The following is a 23,725-nucleotide window of genomic DNA, read 5'->3' as shown; positions in this document are numbered from 1 at the left end:
AGGGACAGAAGGCTCTGCCCCAAAGGCAGCAGCTGCTACGTTCCACTACTGCCCACCAACTCCAACTGCCCACCGTGGGGTGTCCCTGCCTGGTGCCAGGGGAGCCCGGGACAGCAGAGGCACAAGGCTCATGCAGCCCTTCACACGCCTTGTTGACAGAAAGACACTGCTTACCCTCCGTCCATGTATAGGAACCCGGCCACACTCCCTCATTTTCAACACCAAATGGTTTAATATTTGTGCGTTAAAAAAGAATCCTAACACTCCTGTCACCATTACGAAAGATATGAATGACATTACCCATCAGTAATTTCAGACAGAGTAACTGGGCCAACCTGAGTAAAACAAAAAGATGCAGAGAAAGGTATTCAATATATAAATTCATTCATTTCAATATTCAATATATTCATTTCATCTGAAAGATGATATTTCTTTCAAAGGCAACTATGTGGTCCTCATTACTATAGCAATCAGAGCACTTCAAAATGTTTACCAAACACATACATACAATGTCCATATGACACAGGGAGGTACATTTTAGAGCTGAAATAGAAGGCCTGGGTGAACCTGAACTGAGGTCTCTCAAGTTGTAAGTTATCATCTCAGCCATTCTGCCTTCCTACCACAGATACCAGAAATCAAGAGAAAAAAAAACAAAAGCAGACTGGCCAGGAAGGAGATAGGACTGCTTTTCCACCAGAAAACAACAGAGACTTCTTTTTAAAAAAAAAAGGAAAAAAAAAAATCCTGAAAAACCACCCACCTGAATTCAAAAGCATCAGGAAAAAAAGGAGGTAGACCTCTATACTCTGAGGACATGTCCACTGTTTGGAAAGCATGAAGAAAAGTGGATAAAGAAAACCTAACACTTAAAGTGTCTCCAAGATAGCTGCAGTCTTCCTTGACTTAGACTTGTCTGCCAGAAATTATACTTCTTGGCCTCCACTTTGACTGTATTTTTCTCCTCCACAAAATACAATTTCAAAATATACAAGCAGAGTTAAAGTCTAATGAGGTAACATTAAGCTGTTGAAAATGATTACCAAAAAAAAAAGTTCTGAATTTATCTGCCCTCTTAATAAGGAGTTTCTCAAACTTGAAACCTTGGGAGGGGGGAACCAAACCCAAACCCCTATCAGAAGGAATTTCTGCATGACTTCTGGAACTATATGAAAAATCCAAATTAAGAAAACCACCTAGTATCAGTGGACTGGTTAAAATTTCCTCAGGACCTGGATACACACTGGCCAGAGCTCCTACAATACTTGCAGGCTGCAAGCAAAACTACATCAAGCCACTTATTCTGAAGCAAAAATCAAGGATTAGACATGCCTCCCACTGCACATCAGTTGGCCACCCTAGCTACAGCCGTCACCAGGATTATGCTCATTTCCAACACTTGTGAGCATTTTTAATGAAGCAACCTTGCAGCATGAGATGGATGTACATGAAGAACATCAGCAACACTTCACAGATGGAATTACTGAGCATCCTCTAGGAGTTGGTTTTGACAAACCAGAGCTCCCACCTCGAATGTGGGAGTGTTAAGACAAGTACATAGGAAGCTAAACATCCCTCAAGACGTAAGTTTAAAAGTATATATAAAAAAATAGACTATCATCAGGTGTTTACAGCCATCTACTAAAGTCACTTGCTACAAAGAGGTTGCCAGCTCTAGTACAAAAGTAACACATCTGAAAAGTAAGAGCAGTAGTCAGAGACCACAATTCCCCCCAGTCCCATCGAATGGCAGCGAGATGGTCTGTCGATGCAGTCAAAGAACCCAGCCAGCACCCGCAGCTTTGGAGGAAAGGGCTGGAATCTCCGCAATGAACAAGTCCGGAAAACCTTGCTCTGAGGAAAAATCCCTCCCAAATATCAAGCGGCAATATGCAAACATGAGAAACAAAGGAGAGTCCATCCATGGGTAGTAGCAGAGGTCACTGAAGAAGGCTGCAGTCCAGCTCTCATCACATGGAGATAATTCGAAGGCAGGATTGCCAAGCACAACAGGTGAGCTTTGTGCATGTCCCTAAGATCAGGCAGTTGTGCAGATGTGTTTGTAAGAGACCACATCAATCTAAAGTGAAGTGCTCTGCAAAAATATCATTTTTCTTCCCAAACAAACCTCGTACTTGCTCAAACTCCAGGGGCACATCAATAGCCTTTTTCTTTACTTCTTTATCAAAAAGCTACAAAGAAAAAAATAGAAGATATTAGCAAAACTCAGTACAAGTTCTTCACCCTAGGGGATACCACTGCTCACTCTAACTTCTTAAAAGATCCAGCAAATAAACCTTTTATATAAAAGCCAGCCCTGTCACCACTGCTACCTCATACTCTGCTGTTTAGCAGACATTTTCCTGTCTTTCCCTGGCTCTGGGTAATAAAAAGTCAGTTTAGCTCCCTCCCCAGCAGCAAGGCTGATGAACAAGACATGGCTATTGTATCCAGGAACCAGTCTCCTTCCCTCTGGTTCCAATCATTCACAAAGGCACAGCAACGCTACCTCGTAAGCAGAGAGCTCCAGGAGCCCTGATATGTCATCCTCTATTTCAGACAGTGACTGGTTCAGGACAGCAGCTGCCTTGGCCACATCTGGGTGATAGTGGTTTTGTAGAGACTGCAAAAGCAAGAAAAACAGGAAATGGTCTAGTAGATACAGGGTAACACACACCCAGCTGGATTCCCACACAGGTATCTGCCCCTTTGCTGGTCAGATCTTCAGTGAGGATCACATTCTGGCAAAGGCAGTTTGTTGTACTGTGCTACTACAGAGCTTCAAGAAATCCTGATTTCAGCCATCCTTCAAACATGTCAAAGGCCCCTCTCACCTGGTTCACATCCAGCTCAGGACAGACTCCTCCACAGGCCATACCTACAATGCATAACCCCGTTCTGCTACCTCCCATAGCCCTCATAGTGCACCCGAGCTCCTGCTCTGTGGGCTTCCTGCTCCCGCACAACATTCTTGTTGCTGCTTCAGCCCCTTACACAAAACCCTTGTAGCATTTAAATGGACAGTGATAATCCTGGCATTGAAGTTTTAGAACCATTAGGAGTAGCTTAACCAATTTCCACCTCCATACTCTATCCTACAAACGATCCAGGTGAAAGGGGAACATGACAACCTTCTCTAGCATTTTTAAACCCATTTCTACAGGATGACCTAGCTGTACCCAATTCATTTCCATCAGTGCTCAGCAAGTTCCTCTCTCCCCTCCAAAGCAAATAAAAAGCCTCATACGTTTGCAGCTATTTAGCCTGCTTTAGCTGTTAACTGCACACTTTTCAGGTGCACGGTCAGATGTATGCTAACGAGTCACCTAATTATCATGTATGATTTCTCCAGAGCATGGAATCCTCTGCCTCTTACGTTAGGATAGAAAAGGATGCAGAGGAAAAGATCAGCCAGAAACTCATCCCATTTGCAAGGCGTATGTCAGCAGGTTCTCGTAAGTGGGACTGCCCACTGCCAACATGTGTCAAGGAAGCAGCAAGGGTGAAAGAAGCCCGTATCAGATGCAGATGTTCCTTTTTAGCTGACATACCTGAATCTCCCAGAGACAGCTCTCCAAAGCCCTGCTTTTGGACGGGTCCTCCTCCTCCATAATATATGGATCTTCTGACATATCTAAGGAAACAGAGATACAGAGTTAATACCTCCTGTGTGACATACATAACCCCAAATGGAAGACAGACCCACAGGAGTGCTGCAGCCAGAGTTTCTCCTTTCCAAGACATTTAGGGTCCAGGAACAAGCTGACACATCCCAGCATGACCCAAGAGAAACTGCTGGCACTACAGAACCATACTACTTTTAAAGAGCACAGGAGGTAGGACACAAGGAACTGGAATAGTCTGAAGCAAAAGGCATCTCAGGCAACTTTGAACAGTCACTACTGATGTTCAACACTGGTCTGTTAAATCAGAGAGATGAAGTAAAAACTCAGGAGACTGCTGAGGCCCTGGTGGGGCCACCCACACAGGAATACTACAGACAGAAATTGAGCAGTTCTCTGGTTTCTGCATTTGGCTTCTCTTTTCTTTACAGTCTTGAGATGAACAAGACAAGCTCAGTGTCTGGTACAGCTCCCCCAGTCTTTAAGCACTTGGAAGTAGCCTGGGTCAGTGTGCCAGGCGCAAAGCAACCTTCACCCGGAGAATCACAGGAGCAGGGGAGCCAACTGAGGTGCCCAAGGTCTGAGAGGAGCAATGCAGGTAGAGAACTCGCACGAGCAATCTGCTGGCTTTCCACAAACTCACAGGACAGAGGGATCCTTCTAAACCTCAGAACAAGGACCAGGATCTCCCCTCCTCCTTCACAGCAATCTTGCTCTCTACGTTGTCTAAAGGCGGAACACAAACCTCCCCTGCCCACCTTCCCCCTCACCTTCTGGCCCATTAGGTCTGTGCACCAGCACGTTGCAGGCAGGGTGCCTCCGGAAGAGATTGCAGATGAAGGGAAGGACCATGAGCAGAGCCTCGGGAGGAGCAGTCAGGGCCAGTCGGGAGAGGCGCTTGATGAACGCTGCCACCAGGTACGCTGGCAAGTGGCTGTTGGGAAGGAGACAGGAGAAACCAGCGTGTAAAAGTCCTACCAAGTGAGCCAGCCGCCTCACCAATCCAAACAGCATGACAGGTTAAAGAGAAGCTGTCAGAATCCTCATTTCAAGCTGTAATATAGGGTCTTCTGCACTCTCTGGAACAAATCTGGGGGCATTTCCATTCAATGCATGAATAATCTCAAAGCACTGAGTCAATCCAGGTGCATGGCACCTCTCCAGGCTCTCACCAAACACAGCTCTTGTACATGGTCCTTCACAAGGACTGAATAAACTTCTATAAACTTCTGAGTGCTTGGCCAGGCAACCTTAATCATATTCTTCTAATATTGTTTTGTGGGTTTAATTAATACACAGGTCATGGTGTTAAAATTTATGTAATACCTCCAGGATTAAAGCAAGCACCACAGCTCTTAGTGGGAACATCAAGTTGCTGTAAATGTGCAGGATAGTTTGTTGAGTTTTTTTATAGTAAAATGTAAATTTCTAACAGCAATCCGCTCATCTAGGCACTTTCTTCAAGAGCCAGGATAAAAGGTGACCATTTTCAGCCACCCAGCCTTCAGCCCTAGGGCTCACTACACCCGCGAGGCTCAGCAGAGCCACCCCACAGGACATCACCTGTCAGACCTTGCTGCTCTCTCCACAGCACAACAGGAATACCAGGGGTTTGATTTGAAGTGCCTGTTGCTGAACTGAGTAAAGCATTACTCATGGTTTATTTTATAACATACGATGGCAACTATATGACCAGCTGCTTATCTAGTTTCTTCCCTGTGTACAATGAATTAACATCAAGACAGGTTGTCAAACACTTCATATTTCAATGTTATATGTCTGCAAAAGGTCATCAATTTATCCACAGCTTTATGATCTATAAAAAGCCTGCAAATGCTACTTTTCCATATTCATAAAGACAGACAGAAAAATCATCATTTTCAGCCAAACTGGAATACAGATCAAAATACATCCATAATCACTTGCAAATCAAACTTGGATGACTAACTGCATTTTTACTTTCTGAAACTAGATGGCTGTGTAACAAATCTACAAAAATAGCACATGAAAAATTTACACAACACTACAACAACATTCTTGGATTCAGTTTTCTCAGTAAAAATGAATCTAATCCAGTAGGCACACTGAATACATTCTAGCCAGACATGGGGGACTGTTCAAGAACAGTCTCTGGCCAACAGAAAAGCAAGAGGAAAATATGGTTACATACGTAATAAATGTGCTACTTACGATGAAGACAAAAACAGATCAACCAAATGGAAAAAGCGGGCTCGGTACTTCACATGATATATAGAAGGGTCTAAAAGACTGTACAGCTTTTTGTAAAAGTCAGGATATTCCCTGTGATAAAAAAAGGAAAAAGACAACATCCATTAGTGATGTACAGTGGAACTGCACTGTGTCTAAATGGTTTTGTGCTTTCATTATAGACTACCCCAGACCACTGCTGTGCTCTGTTTAGCTTTCTTAGGCTTCTCTCCACAGCCACCGCTTGAAAACGAGCCGTAAGGTGAATTTATGGCTCTTGCAGTGCCCAGCCATTTTCAGGATGTGAAGCTATGTCCATTGACTGCAAATGGCACAAGATCCAGTGAAAGGCACACCAAAGACTACGGCTTCACTATGTAATCGGATCAATGGAAATTGATTTTCAAGCAGTGAACAACCACAGTCTGGAGAAGAGGATATTTAGGCTCAGCTGAAAAAAAGGTCAGACTATCAAGAGAGCTCAGCATCCAAACAGCTGAGCCTCTTGTGCAGCGTCTGGCTTTTTCATGGGGGAATTTTAAAGCCTGAAGTTGTGTAGAATCCATTTCAGTTCCTTTCTATAAAGATATAAATGCAAAACCCCATGTTCCTTTAAACAAGATGCTCTTTTTACTTACAGATTATGCTGATGAATCAGAATAAATAATCCATTTAAGGCTAGAAGACTGATTGCTCCACCTGTAAGAAAGTAGGCAGGTATCAACACAATAATAAATATCAGCTTCAACTTGTATCTATTATAAAACTTTCCCACAAGGAACACAAAACTGAAATTAGAGCCAGCATGATGGCTGCGAGGTAACACAATTTCATCTAAAACCATCCAGAGGCTCTTAAGTTAGTTACAAAGATTAAGCTGTAGTTTAGAAGAACAGGCTCTGAAGGACTGAGGCATGCAAACACGCTGCTCTAATCCCCTGAGAGAGCCACACAGGGGAGGCAGAAGTCCCCTGAGAAAGGATCTTCCTGTAGGAAATCTGCACATCCCATGTCCAGATGCAGGCCAGGTATCAGCACTGCTAGCTGAACTCTGTATTTGAAAGAAATCACTCCAATATTCTATCCTTCCCAAAGCCTTACTTGTGATCTTCCTTATATACAAGGAGCAACAGCATGACAAACACAGGCAAAAACCTCTTTTGCGGACAACAGAGTTCACGCTAGTTCCTTAGCTTCATCCCAGGCAAAAGTGTATCTATTTCATCACCCAGGCTGTGGCATTGCATCCAGCAGCCCTTCCAAGTCCGTATGTACCATGCTGCAGAGCCTCAAAGAAGAAAAAGCCAGTTTTCGCTCACCTATGCCATAGGCCACTGTCAAGAAGTCTATCATGAGAGTGGGCTCGTTCATGTAAGGCAGGATGCAGTCATGCAGAATGACAAGAACTTTTTTGTAAAGGCCTGTGGGTAGCTGTGAAGGACAAAACAATACAGTGGAACAGTCACTGCAGGGAGAACTCAAAGCAACAGCAACCCATGGCTCAAAAAGGCAGTGCACAAGCAAAAGGGAATGTGCCCGGACAATACAGAACAGCTTAGAGGAACAGTTGCTACATGGGAGAGTTTTCAAGTGACATCTGACAATGAACTTCATTCAAACAAGCAGGTGCTCACAACTACAAGCGTCATCGCAGCTCAGAGGGGAAAGTCACCAGCAAAAGGGCTTGGGAACCTTCAACTTGTGAACAGAGGTTGTCATGCTGCAGATCATTTCTTACAGACTTGTTTAAGGCAGGAAAAAAAGGCTGAGAGTAAGGAGAAGCAGACCACATGAGGTCAGGTTTCTTGGCAGGAGGACAACCCAGCAGAAATAGTGACTGGGCTGATCTCACCTGACACCAAAAGCACAGCGGGGTCCTGCCAGGAGCTCCATGCAAGGAGCCACAGCCTCTAACAACTGGCAATAAGAGAGCAAAGCAGATCAGCAGCAGAAGTAGCACTCACCTTGTGCTTCAGAAAACTGAGCCACATTTTTTCAAACGCCTGTTTGTGTGCCTTAAAACAGAATCACAAGCACTGAGTTAAACATACTGATGTATTTTAAGCAGATAAAATTTTAACTCTGAAGCACCAAATGAACAGTTACCTGCAGCTTTGACACTTTCAGTTCCTCCCAATTATCTAAGAAAAGGAAAACAGATATTGAACTTAGAATGGATGTTTAAAAAATCAAGATAACCCATTTTTACTCAGTTCTGTGATATCTTAAAAATTTGGCCTGCAGTCTTTGTCTTGACACAAGGCCATGACAGACCTCACTGTAGACTGAGGAATGTGGATTTTGTCATACCGTTTAGAATCACTGTGATCAGAGAAGCAGACATTTAATAGAGTCTTTACATGTTAAAAATCTTAAATCTGATTTTCATTTTCATACACGGTTCATCACGTGGAGCTTACTAACCTTGCTTCACCATAAATTTGACCATGTCACACTCTTTGTTTGGCATGTTAATGGGCGAAATGAGGGAAAACACATTCTGCTGGTAAAATGGCAGCGGCCTCTGAGAAGAAAAAAAAAGCACATTATTAAACATGAAGCGAGTTCCACAACAGATGGCAAGATACTGGACTTCAATATGGCCCTACTTCTCAAGCACTGAATGTATTTAGGAAAGAAAAAGGAAAGGAAAAATGCTGATGGCTGAACTACATACTGGTACCTTCACTACTGCTGCCTTGTCCTTCAGTATTACTTGTTTGCCTAACACAAAACCTGTCTCTGAACTAATTCTGGTTTAACAGAACTGGTGTATCCAATTAAAGAAAACAGACTCTTCTTCTGCACCAGAGAGAGAACAGAATTAAGAGTTGTGTGTGTGCTACCCAAGCTGCAGAGATTTGTGTAAAACAGAAGCTAGAGCCCAGACCAGGTTTTGAAAGAGTAAGAGTACACGTGTCTTGAATTACTTCCAACTTCAGACTAAAGATAGTCTTAGTGTAACTGGCATATATTGTGAGCAAGAAAAAAAAGATTAAAAAAAAAAAAATCAACGCCTTCAAATGAGCACACTCATTTCTCCTGCTGCCAGAGTCTTTCCATATACCACTAGTCCCTCCCTGCTTCATCCACAAGATACATGTTTCAGAGCAGTTTATCCAGACCCACCTCAACAGTAATAATTTGTTACCTCTTTTGTCTTCTGCATGACTTGTCCAATACTCTCGGTCACTGCCTTTATCACAAAGTACCGAATGTCATCATACTCCATGTATTCTTGAAAGCGAGAGATCAGGAGTGAAGCGTCCTCGTTTAAGGGCAGTAAGCCATCCACAACTACCTAACAACACGTTTGTGAAGGAAAGCGACAAGTCAAGTGTGTTACAGTACTGGAGCAGACTGCGAGCTGTGATGGTCGAGGGCACCCTCCTGTCATTCTGACAGGCAGCCCCACCTCTGTGCGCTGCTTGCCCCAGAGCAACCTTCACAAGCCATTTTGACAAGCCCTCCTGACCTCTAGGACAGGCCCCTTCTATCAAAGACAACGTCATTCAGAAATGACACGGTGGCTGAACTGGGGCAATGCCCTGGCAAGTGAGACCAGGGGCTCCAAAAAAACCCCCCCAGAACTGGTACCTGATAAACTCTCAGGAACCCAGCTCAAACCTGTGCAAGGCAACTGCTCCCACAGCCGCAGGCGTCACCTCCCCAGGGACAGCAGCTCCAGGGGTGCCCTCCCTAGACCCCCCCGCTTCCTCCGCACGGACAGCTTCCCAGCTTGAAATGTTAATCCTGGAGAAGGTGAGCACGAGGCCGCGTGTGCCACCGGGTGACCGACAGGGGCACTTTTCAGTTCTGCAGCTTACCTTAAGAAGTTCACGAGGGAAAGTTAAACTCCCCTTCCACTCTACTTTGATCAACGGATACCGTGCCTCCAGCTCCACAAACTTCATGAGGGTGCAGAGTGACAGTTCCTTTTAAAAAAAAACAACACAAAACGCCCCACCTCAACAAGGACACCTGGGCTCAGACCCAAAGGAGACTTCTGAAGGAGGCAGAATGAACTAAGATGTTCTTCACTGAGAAAGCTGCGTGTCCCCGACTGGCAGGCTGGTGAGCAGGGTGAGCCAGCGCACCAGCCATGTCTCACGGCACCGCCTGCCCTCCCGCACTGAAACACGGAGCGATAACTGCTCTGCAGCGCAGGGGACCCCGCGTGAACTCGTGTCTCTGCACCAGGCTCGGCGCCCACCTTGACCTGGAAGGCGCCGTGTCCCATCAGCCCCGCCAAGCCCCGCACGCAGTCGTTGTAGCGGTGCCTCATCCACATCTTGTATTTCTCCTCCGCGCCGCACTTGTCTGGGGGGTGGAACACAGACAGGGCTCGGAAGCTCAGCCCGGCCGGGACGAGCCCAGGGAGCCGCGACCCAGGCTCAGGGCCGGGCCTCTCCCGGGCGGGCGCCGCAGGGGCCCCCCAGCTCTGGACTCACCGGCGAGAGCGGCCTCCTCGGCGGGCAGGCGGCCCACGAACAGCTCCCTCCGCTCCAGCAGCGCCCCGAAGAGCCGGCTGCAGGCCCGGGCGGCGCAGAGCACATCCTCCTCCTCCTCCTCCTCCTGCTCGCGGCCCTGGGGAAGAGCGCGGCCCTGAGGGGGGGAGGCGGAGCGGCCCCGGGGCCCGCCGCGGCCCTCAGCGCCCCGCGCCGCCCCGCAGGCCGCCCGGCCCGGCCCCCGCCCGCACCAGCAGCGGCTCCAGGATCTCGAAGACGCGGTTGGCATTGCGGCGGCTGCCCAGCACGGCCTCCAGGCAGGAGGCGAGCGCGGCGGCCCGCGCCATGCTGCCGGCGGAAGGGCGGGCGAGGGGGAGGAGGAGCCGGCGGCCGCTCCGCCCGCAGGCGGGGCCGGGGCTCGGGACCCGCCGCCCGGTCCCGGCCGCCAGCCCGAAAACCGCATCTCCGGGGATAAACTGCCCGAGTCCCCCCGGCGTGGGGCGGCCGCCCCCGCCCCCCGCAGGCGCGTTACAGAAGGCAGGGCACGGTGGCGTTATCAAAATGTACACTTTATTACACCTTCAGGTAGGATACATCACTATTCCTTATAACCCTACTGGATCAAGTACAAATGCTTCACGTTCATCGGTTATTTACAGGTTGACTTCCTAACACACTCCCGGGAGAAAGACACATCGAAAGGAAAAAAATAAGATCAAGAAAAAAAAAAGTGATTTTTATCTTCATTAACTGACCTAAACAAGAAACAATTGCCTCTTTAGACACCAAATCAGACCAGCACAACGATGCAGTCAACAGCTTTCCCGCTGCTGGAAGTGGTTCCCCCCCCCGCCCCCACTTTCATGCACATAGTAAGAGCTAAACATTTAAAAGTAAACATTTAAAAGTAAAACTAAGCAATATTTTTTGGATGAGCAACACTATACTGTACACAGTGTCAGTTATCCATTACCATTGCATTTGCTTTGCGTTTTAAACTATTCTGCTGCCAACAATACCAGCTTCACGGCTAGTAAGGAAGTTTAGGTAATGGCATGAACCAGTGGTTCAGCAGGGTCAGGGGGATACTACTGCATGCACAAACAGCTTAAAAAAATCCAACAACACCCCCCGTAGTTGCAGACCTGAAGGTCCAAGAAAAAGGGGATGCAGGAGAAAAGAGGTATAAAAAAAAAAATTTTAAAAAAAAATCAAGAACACTGCCTGACCCAGTGTTTACATTCATGAACTTCACAGAACGAGCTGTACCTATCCTACTTAAAACAGAGGAGCTGACTGGGTATTCTTTCTTGTTTAAGCCATCCGGGATTGCTAGGTACCAATAGGTGTGTACATACAGAGGTAAGAACAAAAGATACACTTCCCTTGCCTTTAAACAGGCTCCCCTTCTAAAAGTGTAAAAAGATCACAGAATGGAAAAATAATTTTAAAACCGTCTCAGAAAAGGAATGTTGTAATTTTGTCTGAATTTTACATGTCATGCAGTTTTATGGCCAAAGTAAAACAAATCCATTCAAGCTACCAAGAGCTTTTCAACTCCTCACTCAGTGCTGTTTGCGAACAGTCTGTTTTTCATTTTCTGAAAGAAAACCCCCACAGTTCTATGCAGCTTTTCACGCTTTTTTTTTTTTGTGTTTTTTTTTTTTTTTTTTCTTCGTAACAATAAGGCAAACTGATTTGGAGGAAGAGGCCACGCTCTATTCACATCCAAAATACCCACCTGAAGATACATTCATCATTAGCTTTAGTAAAAGAATAGTACAAAAGTTAGATCTTATTCTTTACACAGTTGAAGAATTAAGTCTTAGATTTAATTTCACTATTTTCCCCTTCCCCCAGCCCCCCACCCCCCCGAGCTGAAAGCTGAGTAGAAAGTACTGAACATTTAAACATGTTGCAAGAGCAGAATGAAACTGAGAGATTAAATTTTATCAGTTGGAGATTTTCCTTGATGGAAGTCCCATGAGAAACAGCTACGGGTCATTTGTTTAGCTGTATCCACTGAACAACTCTTTTACAAAAAAAATGGGCTACACTTTAATACACATTTACTATCAACACAGTATTTACTCAGTTCATGCCTAAAATATCTATTATCTTAAAGTGAAATATGAGAACGAGCACACAGGTTGGGTGATTCAGTAAACTGTACACAAAACTACTAACAAACATTTTAAAAGGCTTACAAAAATGGAGAATGAAACTTTTTTTTTCCTTTTTAATTACATATACTTACAGGTTTTCACATTTATTGGCTAAACTTTGCAGGGAGCACTTCAAATATGTTAGATCTTCCAGAGGTATTTACCTCAAGCGAGAACAACACGCAGTTTTGCTACAGATGGAAAATACTTTGCTATATTAGCCACACCGGGTTCTTTGAATGGCTTCACCACAGATATTGAGTGAACATCCAAACTATAGCAAAGAACTGCATATTCCCACGGGCAGTTTGTAGTATGCTAACATAGATGAATTTTACTGATATTTATGGCATATTACCATTTTGCTTCTGTGAAGCTGGGCAGAATTTAAATGTAAGTAACGTTTTCTTTATCTGGTTTGAATGAGCACAGAGAACACTGGCAGAATGCATCTTGTACAGTTGCTAATATGCTGAAGTTATATGAGAGAGTTTCCATGTTTAAATGTTCACCAGCAAAAAACCTTCTGCTAAAAATCCCAAATAGAGGTGGTTTGTCTTTATTTGGATGTTTGGAGTAGCTTCTCACTTGGCTTAGCAAACAAGAAATGCTGTGTTTCCCTGTTATTGCATTTTAATTGTTAGTTCAACTTGGTTTAGTGGGTGCCTTTAATCTGACAGTAGGTGTCCTCATTTGTACTTTTGCTTGCTGATTCTGGGCTTCAGATGTTGCTGGTGTCTGGGTGGGATTCTGTACACCTGGAGCCTGAATCTGGGGAGATGCTGTCGTCACGACTTGCTGTTGTATCAGTTTCTGCTGGACGACCTGAGCAGTAGCAGTTGTTGCAGGAATCACCTGAACCTGCTGTTGACCTGCTGTTGTCTGAGAAAGTGTCACAGTTTGGGGTTGAGCTTGTACCTAGACATTAGCATGACAAGGCAATTACAAAAGAATAGTCTGGCATTAAACTAAGCATTCATTATCCACTTTACAGGAAGCATCTTACTTATATAGGCATTTGCTCTCTTGACTGACAAGCAACTCAGACCAAGTAGGAAGGTCGGGAGTGATTCTGGAAACACAGGCTCTGTGGTTTCACTCAGAAACAACGTTCTGTCACATTTGCTAGAGCCTTATAAACTAGAACTAAGAGCCAAGCTGCCTGTAACTCAGATCTCTGCAGTGCAAACTACAAAATATTCCCCCAGATCCTTTACAGAACATGGATGGAAGATAAAAAAAATACCCCACTGGATAAAGAGGAAAATTCCTGTACTACAAATACAGGGAACAGAACAGCGGGATAGATGGAGGATCAAGGAAGGGAAAATGCCCACTCTGCACCCATACTGTGACAATAAATACAGCCACTGAGGCTTCCTACCTGTCTCTGACATTGCCCCTTCAGACACCAGCTACCAATCTATATTGCCAATTCAGGGTAGAAGAGTTTGAACTCTATCCAGAAATCTAATTTTCATAGCTCTACCCTGAGCAAGGGAGAAAAAAAATTCAAGGTCTCCTTGTTCAGAGGACAAGGTAATGAAAACTGAGCAGCTTCAGCTGCCTTTGTCAGAAGCAGAAGCCAAATGAAGCTGCAAGGGCTTCTCCAGGGGGAAGTTAACTCTTGACCAATACAAGAGGAATCCATTGGGAAGCACTACAAATGCAGGTAAAAAGAATGCCACACACGTAAGGCCTCAGTTTCAAAAATACTTAGCATGGCCTAATCCTACTGCCACTGATGTCACTGGTGTGTGTGGGAGAGGAGTTGTTTGTCTTTTTACCATGAACTTCAACAGTCCCAGAGTTATGCCAACATCAATGACTTGAAAATCTGGTTTTTAATGTCCCTTGAAAAATTACCTAGGAGCTCTTGCTGACTACAGAGGATGACTCAACTTGTGTTGACTGATGAGGTTTCTACTCCCTGCTGCCTACCTTGCCCTTGAAGCATTCACATCTGAGGTGGTTATCAGTCAGCTTACACCACTTTATCATCATTTTAAATAAACAGTCACAGATTTTATACTGCACTAAAACACTGCACTATAAACTGTGACAGATTAAGAGCTGCTGGGCTCAGATTTTTGTGCACTGAAGGCAATAACTTCATCCACCACCCAAAGTTAAATCATTCCTGCCAATCAACAGCATAAGTTATACCTACTGCTAATGGTCTGAATTACACTGTTCTAAACGGTGTAAATAAACTGCCTGGTAGTTAGGGGAGGAAAGAACAAACTGTCTGACCTTCTCTTGCCCTAGTTCCGTCTGTTATCACACCACATTTAGAACAGACACCACACCATTCTGACTTTTAGAAAGCACGTGGCACAGCTTTATGAACTAGAAAAAAAACTATTTCTCCCAAATTTCATAGAACAGACTCAGATGGTGCTCATTAGTTCCATTATTTGCTAACTTTACATCACAAGAAACAAATTTTTTAAAGTTCTTTCAGCTCTAGAAAATATGTTTAAAAATCTGTTTTGCATCTTATCTACAGTGATGAACAAACATTGTTTCATCTACCAAAGTTTTAGACCAGAGAATATACAGCAGCTGACTCAATATTCACATGATGCACTTCTATAGAAGGAAACTTGCTATATCTTTTGAGAATACTGCCTATGCCACACATATTCCAAATAAATGAGCTTTCAATAGGATCATAATTCTAGTGATATAATTAATAAGCACAAAACCTACCTGTTGGGAAACTGAAACCATCTGTTGAATGTTGGCAACAGTAGCCTGTTGCTGGACCACTTGCGGAAGTTTTGCAACCTGTAGTGACAAGAAATAAAGAAAGGTATCAAAATTAAAAATTGATAATAGCAGCAACACACCATACCTATCAAAACTGCTACCAAGTGAAAACCTTTCCAAAGTCCTGTTTATGGTAAGTTGCAGCTTGGCATTCTCAGTGATACTGAACTTTTGTAAAAAGAAACTTTTTACAAGAAACTCAGTGTATTGAAGAACTTATCTAGAAGGGGAAGAGGAAAAGTCATATTTTCAATTTTAACTGCAACATACTTGTTTCCTCATAACTATATACAAAACTGAAGGAAGCACTGAAGTTCTAATGGGCTACATTATCTTAGATATACTTTTGAAAGAGTAAGGCTTCCAATTCCTAACCTGCTTCGTTTTCCTTGGTTAGACTGATCCAGATATGCAGAAAAGAAGATAACTGCCAGCTACTCTTGACTGCCAGGGGTTAGGCTGGGAGGCTGTACCAGAAAACAAGAATAACTCTTGAATTTTCCTTAGTAAATACAGTACAGAATCCCTTGTTTGAAAAAAGGAGTGACAATGTATTTCTTTCAAAGACAAAAGGCGAACTAATGGCTTAGGTGGTTCCCCTGACCTGCTATTCAGCACCATTCAGGCCGCATATTCAGCACCAATTAATTTTATTATAAAGTCAATTTAAACAATTATGTGACTAGAATACGAGCAGGTGCTAAAATGCTACATCACCTGTCATCTTTGCAACTCTCCAGTCACTGTAGAGTTTAAAGGTGTAAACCTGTGTTACCTGTACCTGAATCTGGGCCTGCACTTGCTGGGTTCCACCTGGCTTCTGGCTTTGGGAAATCGGAGTTGTTAAGAACTGTGTTTTAATGGCAGGCTGTGTGGTATAAGTTACTTTTTGTTGCTGTGACGTCTGCTGCTGGGTTTGGACTGTAACCTGTTGAGCATTTATCTGCCGAAGAGAAAAAAAGCATCAGTGAATAAAAAAAATATAGGTGTTTTTTTAAAGAATAGGTATGTAGCTAACAAGATTAATTACATTTAATTATTGAAACATAATCCTCCTAGGATTGGTAATAGCAAAATGAGCACTAGGAAGAAGCTTTCATGCACTTATACAAATATTCTGAATCACTGAGTATTTACTGAAATGGTTCTTTTACACACACACACACAATTTATACAATAACACACCTCCAAAAAACCACACTGGTCAGTAACTGAGAGCAAAGATGACATTTCAGGAAAAAGGTATATTTTGCACAGTTTAAATTGTAAACAATGGAAATCTTTGGGATTATTCCTCATTTGATTGTATTAGAAGTGACTAAAGAGAATCTTAATCTTTGTCACTTAAAACAGAAGACAACAAAATCCAGTTTGGGGCATGAGAATCACAGCAAACACCAGCCTTACTGAAAACGTTATTAAGTACCTGACAAGGCACATCAGAAACCATTCTCTGGAGATATACTTAAAATCCACCCCTAGAAATACTGACTGACTCTCTAGGAGTGTCCTTGCAATTCAGAGCTGAAGCTCTGCAACAGCAGAAGCACTACATAACTCAGTGGGAGAGCAAACTACAGGTACCTTCTGCTGCACAGTAGCTTGACCCTGTGCAACCTGAGGCTGGATAGCTTTCTGCTGCTGTGCTGCTTGATGATGCTTGAGTTTTAGAAGCTGCTGGACATGCAGTGGCTGTGCAACTACCGTCTGGCCTCCTAAAAATTGAAAAAATAATTAGAACTGTAAGAGTCTTCATTTTATTGCTTCGTCCCAGTAATCACAGCTTTCAAACAGATTGTGCTTTTTATAGACTTACACATCTGCATAGCTTTGAGCACTAATAACCACTGATTTTAATGGAAATAAGACATATGATTTTGACAGTAGAGAAAAAAGCATTTCTAAGGGCATGACTAAGCTAACTTTGTGTTTTAACAATCACCTTCCTACAGGAAAAATTCTGCCCACAGTACAGAAGACAGTTATGAAATACGAGTTTTCCTATTTCCATTTTGCATTTTTTAAAAAATTAAATTAGTTTGTCTTTCTTTTAAAAACTGTATCTGCTCATGCATAGATTAAAAAAATAAACAAAACCAAAACCAACCACATCTGGCTAAAGAATCATGCTAACCTCCAGATAAAATGGAGTAAGTTCAATTCTCCTGCATCATTTTAGAAACAAACTGGAATGCAACCTCTATCACTTCAGTTTTTAAAAAGTGTGTGTCCCACAGAAGACATTATTTCAAACACCCTACCTTTAAAAAAGTGAGATTTAAAATTTTATTATGTTTTAGCAAGTCTGTTGATGTACCTGCTGCTTTCTGTGGCTGCCCAATGGCAACACTAATGCCCGCAACAGTAACGGGAAGTGTAGTGACTCCTGCAGATGACACAACAGCAGCTGGAACAGACACCACCGGAGGCTTTGCCAAAGCAACCTGTGCTGCTTGTGGAGTTTGGGCCTGGATCTGTCCTTGTGCTTGAAGCTGGGAAGCAGGAACACGAGTCTAAGCAGTAAGGAATGAAGATTATTGTACTGGCACAAAAAATATTTGCTGCATATAACAGGTCATTATAAAGTGACAGCTGTAAATGTTTCTAAACATAGTTGCTCTTTTACAGTAATACACTTCAGAGATTGTATCAGTGGGTAAGTGCAATTTAAAGCTATTTATGTTACAGCTGTATCTTTTGTACTGCCTAAGTAATGCACAGGGCACTTGTGTGCTCGAATGACCAGTATCCAGCTCATTTAAACCAGTCAAGAGAATAAGCTGTTTAAGTCTGGTTTTGCAAAGCCAAAGACAACTTACAAGACGAGCAACTTGCAGGTTTGTCACAGTAGTGCCTGTGAGAACGGCGCCAGGACGAGGTGCTGTAACAGCAGTGAGTTGCTGCGTTTGCTGTTGCTGTTGCACTTGTACTTGTGCTGTTTGCTGTTGTGCCCCTTGCTGCGTCTGCTGCGCCGCCTGCTGCTGGGGAAGCTGCAGTTTCTGCTTCTGCAACTTAATCAGCTGCTCCTGCAAAAATCAAACACCTCCATCATTTCCAATCTTTTACCTGACTACATGAAAAAAATGGAAATTAATCTGGAGCTTTTAAAGGAGAAACATTCTATATGCCAGACTTCAGTAAGATCAAAGAGCTAAGACTGCAACTCCTTTACGCAATGGGTTGCCAGTGAATAAGTAACAGTAAGTGCTTTACATCCTGACCTGCTGCGATAGTGGTACTATTTGAAATGGCTATCAGACCCACTGCCTTCATGACATTTTAGTGGAATCAAAAGAGCTGCATTTCACTCTAGCCCAAGACAACAGGATACAACACACAGAGCTAATGGTGCTTACAACAACAATGAGAGTAACATGCCACGTTACATGCATTTCCTACCTGTGACAACTTTCCTACAGTTTTTATTTGAGCTGGAGACTGGGCTTGTGCCTGAGCCTGAATCTGCGGGACCTGCACTTGAGCAGCCTGCTGCTGCTGTTGCCTCAGAAGCTGGAAGTGAGCCGGGGTGATTGTTTTGCCAGACAGCTGGACTGTTGGGGTAGCTGTGAATAAAGAAAAAAAAAAAAGCTCTGAAGAAAGATTTTCAACATTCAGTTTAATTCATTGATTTCACCTGAAAAGACAACCTGTTACATGTGTATTTTCCTGCTCCAGTAGTTTGTGGACAAATAACAACACATTAGCATAAACATGATGTAAAAGCAGAGTAAATAATAAAATATATGCTCCTTTCTTCACAATGTTTTTCAGTCGAGACAGTCAATTCTAATACTTTACTGCTAGATTATTAAAAAATCTTTTTAAACTGTAATGCCTAGGGGCCAAGCAGCTCTCTGCTGCAACATTTCATACAGAAATACTGCAGAAAAATGTAATCTGAGCACCAACAAAAAACAAGTTAAATATCACAGCACAGTTAAATTGTGCTGCCAACAAATCCAGACTTTCCTTATTGTGAGACTAGGGTGGTCAAGCAACCTACAGAAATTCTGGGGCCCTTTATGCACCCTCTGAAAAAGTCCCTAAACACAAGATTATTACCTGGTGTAACCTGAGTCACCAAAGATCTTGTCTGGGTCTGCACGGGTGTTAAGTTTGTAGTTACTACAGCTGATGCTGTCACTGATGTTACTGCACGAACTCCCTGGGTGGATGCTATGGTCACCAGTTCTGTGGAAGCCGCAGGCGCTGTCGCAGTTCGCTGCTGGGTATGAACCACTTGTGCAGTTGCAGTGCCTCCTGAAGTCTGAAAAGGAGCACAGTCATTACTTGTCAGTTTCTGTATCTCATATAAAGCTATGGAACCTTCTGGAAATGGACTACACAGTTTTAGAAACAAACATCAAAAATGCAAAAGCATTGCAAAAGGAAAGAAGGTCCAAATCTTCTAACACATCTATCTGTTTGGATATGTCTCATAATCAGCATCTGGTTAAATCTTTTTCAAACAGGCTGATCACCAAACCCTTAACTACATTACAGAAATTGGGTTTTACTACCTTTCAATTTTTTGCTTTGTCTTCCATAGTCTTAAACCATTAAAATAATAACAAAGAATATAACTAACAAAGCACAAAACAGTTACAGACTGGAAACAATAGTGACATAATACATTGCCTATGACAGCACATGTATTATTTTTAACAGTAGTACCTATTAGGCACAAACTATTTTTAACAGTATTATCTATTAGGCACTTTTTTCTGATTAACTGTTCCAGTGTGTTCTGATATTTTGGTAAGGGAGAGGTGTATGATACAGAATCACACGATGCACATGAAATTTCCAAGGAGCAGAGTTTCTGGTAACAAGGAAAGTTAAAGAAGAAAACAGATACGCTGATAAAACATGCGACCAACATCAGTCCAAGGACACAACTAGTGATGCAACTACTCACAGTCAATGTTCCAGGTATAACAGGTGAAGCCAGACGTTTATTGATGGGCTGAAAGGTAGCAGCAGGGACTCCAGCAACTGTATTTACTATGACATTTCCACTCACTGTGGCTGAAAGCAAGCCAAGATTAAATGTGAGATTCTAAAAATGAAATTCCAAATGCCCTGTCATCTCCAATGCCTGATTGTAAAGTCTTCTTACCAGTCTGTATACTTGTCCCCGTAACCGCTGTTTTGATTGTGCCCGCCTATTTAGAAAACAATTGAGGTAAGAGTTCAGAAAAGCAATAAAAATAAACCAAATATAGCTTTTACTGTACTATACTGTTTAACACCATGTTGTATTCCAGAAGTGACAAAATGCAATAGAATGCACAGATACTTCTGCAGTTGTTTATTCATTCTACGTATCAATAACCGATGCATATATTAGAATTCTGACACACTAATGAGCAACTGGAGACCAGTCAAGTGTTTGGTAAATACTGGTCATTTGACATTCCTGTTAGCAAAAGGAAGGAGCAATATCTTACTCTGGCGTGCCACAGACAACCAGTCACACACGAACATCACTAAGCAGCAGATATGTAGCAATGCTTATGGGTCAGAACCCATCCTCTGTCTGTTTCTGTAAAAGCTGTAGTATTCTTGCCCTTCAACAAGCAAAATAAAATCACCACTGCCTGCACACATTAATACGCAAACTGGACTGGCTCTGAAAACAAAAGCCTTGGACCTGTCATCAGATTCATTAAAACAGACTCTAGATTTAAGGAGGCCATGAAAAGTTTGCACAGATTTGCAATAAAACAACTATGCTATATCCTGTAGGATGCAACATTCCACTTGCCTTGCAAAGGTTAATAAAGCTTGGTTCTACAGCTGCTTTAACAGAGTAGCTCTTACAGCTACATTCTCTTTATTCTCCAAGTTCTCTGCATAAACACTGTTCACTGACTGTGTAAGTCTATTTGCTCAGACTCGACTAAAGTCTAAACTCAAAAAGGGAAAAAATCTTTGCAAAGATGATGCTGCTTTTCCACCCCAGAATGCCAAGACTTACTGCTATAATGGTACAAACACAGTCTTAATAAATGAGCAGAAGATGCCCAGCATACTCAGGGAAAGGAAGAGAGGCGGAAGAGAGAGAGAGAGGCAGAAGAAGACAGAAAGACAGAAGAAGACAGAAAGACAGAAGAAGACAGAAAGACAGAAGAAGACAGAAAGACAGAAGAAGACAGAAAGACAGAAGAAGACAGAAAGACAGAAGAAGACAGAAAGACAGAAGAAGACAGAAAGACAGAAGAAGACAGAAAGACAGAAGAAGACAGAAAGACAGAAGAAGACAGAAAGACAGAAAGAAAGCTTTTATCTCACTATACTGACCTAAAATTCTCACTTTCCAGAGAAAATAAAACACGCAAATACGGTACACACAGAAGAACTAAAGTTACTACATCAGAGGCACCAAGCCCTCCCTTTCTTACCAATACTGCTGTGTTGGCCACAGTAGTTACTGCAGTCTGCACTACTGCCTGCGGCTGCTGAACTACCTGTGCCTGAGCCTGCGGCTGAGGCTGGGCTTGTGCTTGCTGTACAGCTGGTTGCTGTGCTTGCTGCTGGCCAGCTTGCTGCTGCTGAGGCTGTGGGCCTGTCTGCTGCTGTGCCCTCTGCTGTTCAGCCAAAGCCTAGGAAATCAAAGTGTGAGCTTCATTGTCTTCAAAACAGTGCATGTAACAATCAGGGTGTATTATTTTAAAACCAAACCAACAGACAAAACCCCTTTATCTCTAAGTATGTATTATATATGTGTGTGCAGAGACAGCATACAAATCTGTCTTTACTGCAACACTCTAACTCAAATTATCTGACCTAACTCTATGACAATCTATATTCATGGTAATATGGCTTAGAACATAGCACAACGAGCAATTTACTGTCCACAAGCAAGGATGAATACCTCTTTCTGAATAAAGAAGCTACAGAATGGTCAAGAATAAAACAAGATTTTACAAGTTTTTAATATATTCTCCAAAAAGATGCTTCTAAACAAGTATGAGTGTGACATACAGGCCCAACAAAGGTCCCACTTTGGACCTTGGATATCTAAACCCTAGTACCTGAACAATTTGCAGCTGCTCATAATATCTACTATACCGCCAAACTTCTCCCAGAAGACAGCTTTTCTCGTACTTCCTCTGTTGTCTAATTTTTTAATTACTGCAGTCATATGTAAAGCTGAGATAGAGACCATACCTTTTTCTCTTTCGCAATACGTTCTGCTCGGAGGGATGCAACTTGAATTGGAGGAAGTGGCTTATCATAGTTGATACCACTAGAAACAGTGAAAAAACAAAGCACACAGTCATTAAAAATAAATAACTCAAAGTTAAAAGAAGAAGAAAACACCTTTATGCAATTCTTAACTCCTTTAAGACAGAGAGTGCTCACCTTTCTGCAAGCACCGAAGCATGCTTTGGATTCTTCTGGAAAGGATTCATGCCAAGTCTGAAATTGAGCAAAACTGTATTACTGGAGACAGAAAAAACTTAAAAGCAATATTTAATTTCACATGTTTTAGCAGATGACACTGCCGTTTTGGTGAAGTTTTCACGATATTCCCACCAGTACTGGAGCCTGCATACAAACAGACATTTTAAGAAAGACTCAGAGTAAATATTAAATGAATACAGAGAAAGTTACTGCAGGAATATACATAGAAAACAATGTGCTACTAAACAGCATAGACATCAAAATGTTTTCAATTCAGGCAAATGGAAAGTGTGGTTTATGAAGTAGATTAAAAAAAACACAACTGAGTGCTCTTCTGCTTTTAATCACACAGAACAAATTCATGCAGTGAGTAAAAGCTAACCCAAACACATGAAACATGAAGGTGTTCCAATAACACAAGGCCAGGACACAAGGAAAGAGATCAAGAACAGAGAAACAAAACAGTGGTTTGAAACGGAGTGTAAAATAACTCTTGGTTGCAAGAACAATTCAGAACACAGTTTCCAGGAGATCTGTGGTGACAGGGGGATCGAATGATCCCTGTTAGACTTACAGAGGTTTGATAGGTGGACTTCTTTTCCCTGCAATCATTTTCATCATCTCAAAATGATTAGTGTAAAGTTGCGTGTGGGTTGCACCCTCATCTTGAGCATAGATCTGATTGGTACGAAGTGGGCGACTGTTTTTAGTCTAAAAAACGAAAACAAACCAATTTTCAATTGCAAACACACACACATGGTGTTTTGTCTACGTATAAACACATGGTGCGCTTGTAGATTATTTTAAAAATGTTCTCCAACATATCTATCACAGACTGGTTTCTGCCTTGTGTCACTGATAACTTACTGTTACACAAAACTCTATGGGAAATATATAAAGAAACAGCAAAATAAGGAGCAGTTCTCACGGTCACACTGGCATCAGCACTTGGGGACATACAAAATGGCAAACTCTAATTTGAAAAAGAATATTTGTTTTAGTTTAGATTTTGCAAGTTTAATTCAGTACCCAAACCAAGAGCCCATTAGTTTATAGTTATGCATAGCGCACACATAATATAAACCATCACTGCACTGCT

The 23,725-nt window shown here is 42.7% G+C and overlaps 2 protein-coding genes across 18 annotated transcripts in view; both read right to left on the bottom strand.

Annotated features, from left to right (window-relative positions):
• Positions 1–219: 219 nt before the first annotated feature.
• NOC4L (nucleolar complex associated 4 homolog) lies at positions 220–10,651 on the bottom strand. Of its 7 annotated transcripts, none has more exons than XM_074921422.1 (15): positions 10,531–10,642; positions 10,283–10,418; positions 10,045–10,151; positions 9,659–9,766; positions 8,983–9,132; positions 8,256–8,355; positions 7,938–7,972; positions 7,796–7,846; positions 7,151–7,262; positions 6,470–6,530; positions 5,814–5,924; positions 4,394–4,557; positions 3,552–3,634; positions 2,510–2,623; positions 220–2,192 (listed from the first exon to the last, which is right to left on the bottom strand). In XM_074921422.1, the coding sequence occupies exons 1-15, from the start codon at positions 10,624–10,626 to the stop codon at positions 2,076–2,078; spliced, it is 1,545 nt and encodes a 514-aa protein (XP_074777523.1). In that variant the 5' UTR covers positions 10,627–10,642; the 3' UTR covers positions 220–2,075. The 7 variants fall into 7 exon arrangements, with proteins under 7 accessions (XP_074777523.1, XP_074777524.1, XP_074777526.1 ...); XM_074921423.1 differs by having other exon boundaries at positions 10,283–10,406; XM_074921425.1 differs by having other exon boundaries at positions 10,283–10,403.
• Positions 10,652–12,158: 1,507 nt separating this feature from the next.
• Positions 12,159–23,725, bottom strand: part of EP400 (E1A binding protein p400) — a 51,609-nt gene continuing 40,042 nt past the window's right edge. For 8 of the 11 annotated variants that reach the window (XM_074920862.1, XM_074920866.1, XM_074920865.1 and 5 more), the window contains 14 exons: positions 23,201–23,337; positions 22,585–22,641; positions 22,390–22,468; positions 21,621–21,821; positions 20,336–20,381; positions 20,135–20,244; positions 19,279–19,483; positions 18,616–18,779; positions 18,036–18,242; positions 17,534–17,729; positions 16,801–16,931; positions 15,992–16,159; positions 15,157–15,234; positions 12,159–13,362 (listed from right to left, as the gene is read on the bottom strand). In XM_074920862.1, the coding sequence (XP_074776963.1) occupies positions 13,090–13,362; positions 15,157–15,234; positions 15,992–16,159; positions 16,801–16,931; positions 17,534–17,729; positions 18,036–18,242; positions 18,616–18,779; positions 19,279–19,483; positions 20,135–20,244; positions 20,336–20,381; positions 21,621–21,821; positions 22,390–22,468; positions 22,585–22,641; positions 23,201–23,337 (2,052 nt within the window). In that variant the 3' untranslated portion in view covers positions 12,159–13,089. Of the gene's footprint in view, positions 13,363–15,156; positions 15,235–15,590; positions 15,684–15,991; positions 16,160–16,800; positions 16,932–17,533; positions 17,730–18,035; positions 18,243–18,615; positions 18,780–19,278; positions 19,484–20,134; positions 20,245–20,335; positions 20,382–21,620; positions 21,822–22,389; positions 22,469–22,584; positions 22,642–23,200; positions 23,338–23,725 lie in introns of those variants that run through there. The other 3 variants (XM_074920864.1, XM_074920872.1, XM_074920873.1) reach the window with 3 other exon arrangements.

This window comes from Athene noctua, chromosome 17 (genome assembly GCF_965140245.1).
Source record: "Athene noctua chromosome 17, bAthNoc1.hap1.1, whole genome shotgun sequence".
NCBI lineage: Eukaryota > Metazoa > Chordata > Aves > Strigiformes > Strigidae > Athene > Athene noctua.
Note: the sequence above shows the minus strand (reverse complement) of the source record. Positions and strands in the feature narration are given on the sequence as shown.